General features: G+C 39.1%; 1 protein-coding gene across 1 annotated transcript; it reads right to left on the reverse strand.

The window, feature by feature from the left end:
* Positions 1 to 376: 376 nt before the first annotated feature.
* LOC126804138 (gibberellin 20 oxidase 1) lies at positions 377 to 2,158 on the reverse strand. The gene is made up of 3 exons (XM_050531914.1): positions 1,509 to 2,158; positions 1,056 to 1,377; positions 377 to 962 (listed from the first exon to the last, which is right to left on the reverse strand). The coding sequence occupies exons 1-3, from the start codon at positions 2,039 to 2,041 to the stop codon at positions 696 to 698; spliced, it is 1,122 nt and encodes a 373-aa protein (XP_050387871.1). The 5' UTR covers positions 2,042 to 2,158; the 3' UTR covers positions 377 to 695.
* Positions 2,159 to 9,943: the final 7,785 nt, after the last annotated feature.

Raw genomic sequence — 9,943 nt, forward strand, 5'->3', positions numbered from 1 at the left:
GATGGGTTCCTTTTATAAGTGAGGGAACCCCTCTCATTTACATATTCTTCAATGTGGGACAAGTGCCCCTCTAGGCTTACTATGGAGTCATCTTGATGAGGTCGGAAAGGTGACTTCCCGGTGGTGTCTTGATGAGTTCCGACTATCATTGGAAAGCTTGTATGACGAGGTACGCTATGAATATCATGATTGAGCCACATAGTGACTTGTAGATCCGCCTAGAGAGTGATGCTTATGCTCGGTGGCATGCCATACTAGCTCTGTGCTAGTAGGGGTGCCAACAATATGCATGATACATGTGGTTGAACGTATGCTGAAGAGGGGGAAAGATAATAATTAACGCTAATTGCTATAGATAATCTTTCTACATAATCAAAGTAAAATACAAAAAAGAAGACTGAACCGAGCTCTTGTTTATTGGTTCCTTATGTCCCATTTTGTCCTTCTTTCTGTTCTTCTCCTAATTAAGAACTGCCTAATTTACCAGAGTCGGAACAGTACTCTAAGAAAAAAGAAAAGAAAAAAAGAGTGGCTTTTCCTCCAACTTTGCCTCTTGTCTCAACTCTTTTGCATCGAAGTTTAAGCAAAATTCCCAGGCCTACCACCACCTCCGTCCGATAATGTCATTTTCTTAGGTTTGGCAGAGGACTGAAAGACCCATGTGGAACCCAAGTTCCTGTTTTAGATAAAAGTCTTCAGCTGCTCTTCTGTTCTTGAAGCCAGTTTGTGAAGGCTTGCAGGGTCTTCATGTCGGCTCTATAATGCTTCTGCGTGAACTCCAGCAACATCGGCCATGTGAAATCTGGATATATTCTCGGGCACGAACTATCCACCAACCCTCTCGGTGGCTTCACCATTTTATCATCTCTCGGACACAAGAAAAACGCTAGTGATTTCCTTGGGGTTATGCTGTTCACTACTGCCCTGTGTAAGCAACTCTTGTACCTCCCGTTTGAAAGAGCCTTTATAAAATTCAATAACCAATTCATTAAGTTATTTCACTCATCAAAACCTGATCAATAATAATAGTGAATTCTAGGGCCGAGCTTAATTACCATGAAGGTGTCACCAATGTTAACAACAAAGGCGTTTAAATTCGGGGTGATCGAGCGCCATTCTTCGTCGACAAACACTTGAAGTCCCCCCACTTGATCTTGGTGAAGAATGGTTAAAGAAGTTGGATCACAATGAGGTCCAGTGCCTAAAGTCTGATCTGGTTTCTGGCATGGTGGGTAATAGTTCAATCTCATTATCGAATCATTGTCTCCGAAAAATTCCTTGAAATGTGTTCTGCCCACGCCAAGGCTCATTCCTAAAAGCTCCATGATCCCTATGGAAAGTGTGCTCATGGCCTCACTATAATCTTGATACACTCTTCTGAAAAACACAAGGAATTCAAAAATCAGATTAATTAGGCCTGAACAGAGTTTAATAGAAGCATTACAAGGTTATTAACATTGCTCTGTTTTCACTTTTGCTCTGTTTCAGTTTTCAGTCTTTTCACATACCCGAATTTTTGGAAGTCTTCTCCCATGGCATTGCAGAGGTAATCTTTAACAACGCTGGAGGAGATCGGATCCGCGGTGTATCGAAACGACAGGGTTTCTTTCCAGGGAAGTTTTGACGAGAACCTTCCGGTGAAGCTACTGGCGTAGCCGCAGTGCTCGCCGGCTTTTCTCTGAGCCCTCTGTTTTTCAGAGAGGGGCAAACCAAAGAAGTCGTCCATGGATTGGTGTGCATCAGCTATGAGGCTTTCCTTAACGCCGTGATTCACGACGAGAAAGAAGCCATGCTTTTCACAGGCTTCTCCGACAAGCCTCGAGGCTTTCACTGCGGCCTCAGGGTTTCCGGAGAGGAAGTCACCTAAGTCTATTAGTGGGACTTGCAGTTCAGGTGTGTTAGGACATGGCTTTTCATCGTCGGGCCAAATGAACTGTTTAGGTATGTCAGTTTGGTACCGGAGCAATGAAGCATCGAAGACTAGTGGCCTATGATCATCTTCTTTTTGGTGATCTAGGGTTTTCAAGCACTCAACTGCCATTGCATTAACAAATGTGTGAAAGCTAGAGCGAGAGAGAGAAACAGAGGAGGGAAGACAGAGAGAGGGAGAAAGAAAACAGAGTAGTCTTAGTGGGAAGAAAACTGTGATTGATATAGGTTTGAGAAGTGTGATGGGAGAAAAGCCAAGGCCGCTTATTGGGTGGATGGGTGAACAAAAATTGGAATCTTATAGCTCATTCAAATTATATGTTTGCAGAAGAGGGGCTCTAGGAGAAGCGAAAATTGCAGATGTGGGTTTGTAAATAGCAAATTTTCTGAAATAGAACGATCTGTGTGATTCTTTGTCTGTATTGTTAGTGGCCCGTCCAGGAAAGCGTTTCCCGATGGGCTTTTGGCATGTCCTTCTGGGGAGGAAAATATTATGACACCCAATAAACCACCAGATCAGCAATAATCTATATTGAAATTAGTCTCAATTGCTTGTTATTGTAACTTTCAACTCTGTATTGGTCATATATGGTAAAAATGTGAAGCGATGCTATTAGACCAACAATTTTCCGGTGCCCGGAACGTGGAGCCCTCTAGGCTCTATCAAAGACTCGCTGAAGCAGCTTACCCTTTTTTAGAGGTCGGCATGCTTTCCTAATTAAGGAAAGGCCCATCACCTAAATAAAATTAGTCTTCTTCTCGCCCTTCCTTTAAGTTCTTTCTAAAACTAGACTCCCTTAATCTACCTACATAAGATTGGTCTTCACGGACATTCTTAATTTGTTGTAACTTGACTTTAAAAAAAAAAATCTTAGTGTTTTACACATTATTTTTTTGATTCACGGTGAGGACATGTCCCTTTCGGGGGCCCAATGCTCATGGACAATCACGTGCGCAAGCGGAGAGCAGTCCACAACTGGAGCTGCAGGGTATCCTCACAGCCGAAGGTAATACCTTTGGCATGAGACTAATCCATGCAGGAGCCCATGTGAAATGGTTCCAGCCTGGTATTCTTAATTCACGTTTTATTGATCGAAGTTTTTTCGCAAATGAAGACCATGTTTACAAGTAAATTATCAAAGTATTATGTATGTGGCTATGTGCAAACAAAAAAATTGTTTTTTGCACCCTAAAAAATGATGAATTTTTTTTTTCGTTCAGTCACAAGAAGAAAATGCAGAAAGAGAGAGTGAGTGAGAGAGATGTGACATTGAGTGAGCAACAACAAAGTTCCTGAAGCAGACTTGTATATATCGAAACAAGTACTTGGCATGAGTGCATGACCAACGAGCACGAGTGAATTGTGGAGTTCCAGGTGGCTATGTTGGCCATGATTGCAATTTGCAAATATTCCAACGTAAGAAGGAGAGGACAAACGAGTATATATCTATCTGTTTCTGCAAGGAACGTACTGAAGGTCTGGATAAAGGAAATGACAGAGAATCCGTAGCTAATTGCATAAGGGATCGGGGGAGGTTAGGGGTGGGGGTCGGGGGTCTTGCACATATATAGTTTAGATATCTCCAGTATTAGCCACTTGCAAGTTGCAAGAACAGAATGACACAGACTAATTGAGAGGGCTTTGCATACTATTGCATTGGATTAGGGGGGGGGGGGGGGGGGGGGGGGGGAAGAAAAGCCACCGTCTCTGTTCTCACTTCTCAGCCGGGCCTAATCTGTTAACATATCGATAGATTATATCATTTCATACCAGATACGTATATCTAATCTCGTCACACCTGCTCGACCATGACTCATGCTTGATTCGATCTCTAGCTTGCTAGTAATGTGGATTTCGATTTGGACGAGCACTCGAACATTTGGAAAATAGACATGAGGTCAAAGAAAACCTTATGACCATCGAAATTATAATTCAGATAAAAATGTGTTTTGTTTCTATGATGTTTCTATAGACAGAAATCTTGATTGACCAAAGATCGAAAAAGTAGAAAACTTAGACCTTTTCAAAAAAAAAAACTTAAATACAGATAGCTGACAGATCGAGATCACTTCACCGGCAATTCTAGGACTCGATAATCATCATTATCTAACGGACGAGAGCTAGCAAAGCTAGGCCTTCTACTTTAGCCATGATTAATGAATAAGCAAAATATATCTCATCTCAGTCATTTGTATAATTAAGCAGCATCTACCGTTAATTACAGAGTAACTACCTGCATGCATGAGGGTTAATAATTCTAATATCGAAACGACAAGGCGTCTAGGGTTTGGACATGGACTATACGACATGCACGTACGACTGAATCGAAGTGACAATACAACAAGGTGAACAAGCAGGAAAAGTGGAGACAAAATTATTTAAATAATAAGCTTTACCAAATGGACCGGTAGGTTTATTTGCACTCGATGAATGATCGCTGTAATTCTGTAAATAAGTGCAAAGCCATGCAGGGTTGATTAAGTTGATAAGTATAGTTAATTAATGCCTTGAAATTGAAGCAAACAATTAATGTCGAACAAGGGTAGAATTCAAGAATACTCAAAGAGATCGAGTCGATCGAATATAAGCTAATTTCTTCTGTTTGATTGGCTTACGACTTCCTAGAAGTCATGACTGCCCAGAATTTCTTGTGCTTAATTGGCTATGACTTCCTAGAAGTCATGAGACTTACATTTAAATATTCGGTTCTCTCTTTCTATATAAAGTCTTCATTCTTCAAATGCTGACAACGTCACAATTAACTTATATATATATATATATATAGTTTAGTTTAATAATTTTCTATATGGTTTGATATAAAAGTTTCAAAATTCATAATGCCGTTTTTTGGGTCATCAACTCATGTAAATTCAGTCGATTTATCAAATGCCTAATTTTAAATAATTTATTTATAATATATTTATGGAAGAATTAAATTCTTTTCCTATTTGGTCCACTGGCCGGCATCAGTCTTTCTTATGCAAATTTCATACCACCTGAACCTATCTCTTTTCTTTATTCACAGTAAGAGTAGTTTTCACATTATGAAGGTTCAAACGATCGACCTCATTTCCATTAGGTGGGAATGTGGGATTAGGATTAGGTAGGCAAAGGAAATTCAAGTGATAATGTTTACCTATTCTTGTCCCAATTTACGTACTCCCCACTAATTTTCTAGCATGGTAAAAATGGGCATTGAAGTAAATATGCAATGTAATTAAGTTCTATGCATCGATCCGTTGTAACCATCGTCACTATCACTCCCAACTGCACTATCATTATCATCCAAAATAACAATTTGCCTTTGATAAAAAACGAAACGTACAAATGTTGATATGATGTACGTAAAAACATTAGGGTAGTCACATTCATGCAGGCACACCACACACACGCACACACACATATATATATGAGATTTAAAAATTGCATTATTCCTTTCCTGCACTAATCTATAGTGTGATGTCTAATCGTATACTCTTGGTACGTTTTTTTAATCCAATGTGTTTTCAGTATAATTGCAAAAAATACTAATCTCTGCTAAATCTCTAAGGGTTGACCATTAATTTGTATAAGTAGAAAAAAATTGTAAATTCCAGATAACAATTTTTGCAGATATATCAAACGAATTGTTGATATTTTCTCAGTACTTAACAGTTGAGAATTCTAATTTTAGAATTTTCTAAAGCTCACAATATTAACTAGCTTTCAAAATCTAGAAAATGCCTAATCTATAGCCATTCGTGTAACAGTAACTGATAACCAATTACCGGCCACATAATAAGTTTTAAGTACGTATGTACGTACCTTCGTCTATCAACCGTGGTTATGACTAATTGAAAGATACTGCCTTGAAGATCCAATGATATATACATAATAAACTGAACAAGTACGATTGTACGAAGGTGAAATCTGAAAAGAGGAGTTCTTACAGAATCATAGTTCTTGAATGAAACTTGTAATTCTTACGCTTTCTTATTAGACGCATGTATGCATGACTCGGCAGGGACTAAATTTAAGTACAGATTAAACCTAATTGGTTTCAAATCAATCTGACTCGGTATTAATCGCCGAGTTTGAACTTAGTCTACTGCATAATTAAGCATACAATGTATCACAAATTGGATGCTCAAACGTTTTAAAAATGAAGGAAACAAATCTACAAATACGCTCATAAAATTAGTCATAACTCATGCTTGGCTTGGCCAGCGCTTGGGTGTATCAGTAGTTCGTAGATCTCCAATTTGCCATGACATATATGCAAACATTTTCATGCACATCGTTCAAAAAAAAATCATGCACAGACAGCACGTACAGTCTCAAACTCTCAACTTTCCAACGACTCCATGCCATTTCTCTATGTGCAGAGGTGAATGGAAGCTAGCATGTGTTGGAGCACTTAGATGTGATGGTCCTAACTCCTAAGTAGTGTTTAACTAGCTTGTTTGTGGAGTTGACTTGCATGTCATCTATGTCTTTTCCTTTACTATCAGTTTCATGGATATTGATAAGTGGGAATGCCAGAGTAGCAGATCAAATAATGAGTAAATCAGGTTTACGACATGGGAGCAACAGATCAGATGTGTCTGAGCAAAAGCATAAATGATAAGTAGTAGTTGTTTCCATTTATCAAATTATGATGCTGTGAGTGTTAAGGTTTTAGGTTTAGAGCAAAGTTTGAAGCACGTACAGGGAGTGCTTTGGTTGGCTACTTTGTCCGATTGATATTAGGCAGGGGTTAACAAAACTGACACTAGGCCATCTCCTATTGGAAATTTGTCTGTAAAATATTGCTGGATTTCAATGTACATCAGAGTTTAATCCTAGTTGGATATCTGTTTTCCACTGCCTCACTTTTTATGGAAAATTTCTTCTTTTATTCTTTATTTCTTTCTTTCACTTTTGGTATGATGCTGCCTTGGCGAAACATGTAAGAAAAAGAAAACATGTTGAAAGCAAGGCGATATCAAGAAACAGTATTGAGCATTTTTCATGCGTGCGATTCTTCAAATCCATTGTCTGTATAATGGGGGATCACACTAGCTAGCAATGCAGACATAAAATGCTTAAACTCTTTAAACTCTTATTTATTCCTTAAAATATCTTTCATGTGTGGCCTTGAGTAATAGGTTTGTCCCAAAATTATTGTTGGACTCTTGTTATTATTGTGGAGCACCATAACTAATGCTGTCCCATAATGTTCTTTCCAAATAACATTCCTCAACCCCTATTATCCACAGGACAGAGAAGAAGAAGAAGAAGAAGACACAGTTGGTGGAAATTAGAGACATGAAGGTCCATACCCACGAGTGAGGCACACTAATATGAACATGAACACAAATAAAAAAGAAGATGGTTGGAGTTCTAGGTTCTTCTCCCATGAAACTGATAGACCCAAGAAGATTGGATCTATCATCAAATACTGTTTCCCTAAGTTCTTTCAAAAGAGCTGAGTAGCAGTGTCACAATTCTGCATTCCGAGAACCGGACGCGCAACAATGACTCCGACTAAGACAGTCGCACTCCCCTCCTCCCAGTGCTCATGTATGTGCCGGTCGGAGTACGGTTGTGCTGGCCGGCCCTGTCATTGCGCGTCGCCGGTGCCCGGAATCTCCACATCTGAGAATTTCTATATATATATATATATATATATATTTCTCTATATATATATATATCCACTGAAAGGTGGCTTCCTTTTATCAGCATCTCTACCATTATTTGCTGGTGGGTCTTCTTCTGCTTAGAGATTTAAGATAACATTGGACAATGGGGAGCAAAGACAATCTCAATTTGATTTTGGTTTTGGACTTTTGAGCAAGAAAAGCAGGGTTTGCTTGGTAGCTACTATGTCAAAAATTTATATTTCTGTTTAGGCTTCAGCATCACCAACTTTGATGTCATCTTTCAACACTAGAAATAGGAACTTTTTTTCCAGAAAACTTTGGGCAAAAAAGTAGAAACTAGCATAACCCTTGAACAATAAAATCAGCAATAAGGTCCACGAACAGCTAAGGGGTCCCAAATCCTGTCACTCTTGATTCCTGCTACTACCACCTCACTCAAATCCACTGACAACAATCCTCAGCTAGTCTTCAAGTACATTGATCAGAGAAAGTGTGGAATCTTAATGAATGGTTAGCCTTAGTTGCCTAATATTGATTGTATAGTTGGAAAAGCAATCACGGATTTGCATTGGTCGACATCCTTGACACAACAAATTCATCCACATGAACATATAACCACAATCATAAAAAACTGAAAGATGCAGAAGCATCCAGAAGAAAATAGAGAAAGTCACATCTCAAGCGATGCTGGTGTTTCCCTGAGAGAAGTCCAGGACTAGCTAGGGAGGTTATCCCACTGTAAGACTAGTCTTTTCATCATCCCATTATGCATAGTACCCAATCTATATGATCAGGAGGATGTGGGTCCTGCTCGTTTAGGTTTACAGTCAGCTCCCATGTAAAAAGGTTGGGAAGAAACTATTGGATGCTGTTTATTGTGGAGACCTGATCAGGTTTACGTGAATCAATAGAAGACTCTAGTGTCAGATCCACAAGTAGAATTTGTTCATTATGTTTGAAACGAACATGAATGATGGCGATATTGGGGTGATTGAACCAGCCAATTACTACTAGGTAGCGCATTGCCTCTCAACAAAGGCAATGATTGTTAAACAGCGACAAGCGTGGCCCGTAGACCAACTGTACCGATACTGTCCCAAATTAGTCACCTCACAGGTGTTAGGTTTTAATCACAAACGTCATCGGTACAATTGGTTATTATCCATCCACTTATAATCTCTATTTTATTTGTCACTTCTTAGATGTGAGATCTCTCATCTCTAACACTCCCCCTCACGTGCAACCTAATTTTTAGGTTTGCACGTGACAAATTAACATCTCACACATTAGGACGAAATAAACCAAGGTCCAGTAACCAACGACACTTGGTGACTATCCAATCGGAAAACCCTCGGATGACATGATAATGACACTCATCATGGGCCCATGACAAAGTGGCACCAAACTCGAGCCCACGACAGATTGGAGGCGTGACTGGAGAGGGACCCGCTATGATACCATGTTAAACAGCGACAAGCGTGGTCCATGGACCAACTATACCGATACTGTCTCAACTTAGCCACCTCACAGGTGTTGAGTTTTAATCATAAAAGGCCTCAGTACAATTGGTTATTATCAAGGTTCTAAAAAGCGTTAGAAGGTATGCGCGAACAACCACCTCCTAGCGCCTAGACGGTTATGCGGCCTCCTAGGCGGTTTCAAATTATTAAATATTTATTTATTTTTATACATATATTTAAACTATTTTAATGATTAAAATATATAATAATGTTTAATATTAATTTTAAAAATACTTAAAATAGTCTAAATTCACATAACTTAAGTAGTCCATAAAAAAATATTAGAAGAAAAGATAAATAATGAAACAAATGCAATAATACTAAATCTCAATTTCTTTCTCTCCAAATTATTTCCTAACTCATTCAGTATCGGACTCAAACTTAATATTCATATTTCTAGAGATTTAGTTTTCAGAAAATAGACAAAGAGTGAGAGTTGCGGCATCTTTTAGTTTTTTTTTAAATGTCAAATGATGGTTGACCGCCTAGGACTAAATATGGCTGATTAGACCGCCTAGGATTGAATAGGGCCGCCTATGACTGAATAAGGCCGCCTAAGACTGATAGGACTGAATAAGGACGCCTAGGACCGCATAATTCACAAAACGCCACAGATGGCCGCCGAGGCAAAAAGCGTGGCAGTGGGTGACCTCCTAGCACCTAGGCGCGGCCTAGACCGATTTTTAGAATACTGGTTATTATCCACCCACTTATAATCTATATTTTATTTGTCACTTCTTAGATGTGGGATCTCTCATCTCCAATAATGATAAGTGATGAACATCAGAAGCCATAGGAAATGGGAGATTTGCATGAACTTGAATGGTTGCAAGGGTAAAGGCTTCCTATCACTGTACTAGAGCAGAGCTTCG

Source organism: Argentina anserina, chromosome 7 (assembly GCF_933775445.1).
Source record: "Argentina anserina chromosome 7, drPotAnse1.1, whole genome shotgun sequence".
Lineage (NCBI taxonomy): Eukaryota > Viridiplantae > Streptophyta > Magnoliopsida > Rosales > Rosaceae > Argentina > Argentina anserina.

What these genes read in the sequence shown, in the direction of transcription:
- LOC126804138 (XM_050531914.1), bottom strand. Translation starts at nt 2,041, where the DNA reads ATGGCAGTTGAGTGCTTGAAAACCCTAGATCACCAAAAAGAAGATGAT. An exon ending in GAAGACTTCCAAAAATTCGG is followed by an intron (nt 1,378 to 1,508) that starts GTATGTGAAAAG and finishes TGTGTTTTTCAG; the next exon opens with AAGAGTGTATCAAGATTATA. An exon ending in ACATTGGTGACACCTTCATG is followed by an intron (nt 963 to 1,055) that starts GTAATTAAGCTC and finishes AATTTTATAAAG; the next exon opens with GCTCTTTCAAACGGGAGGTA.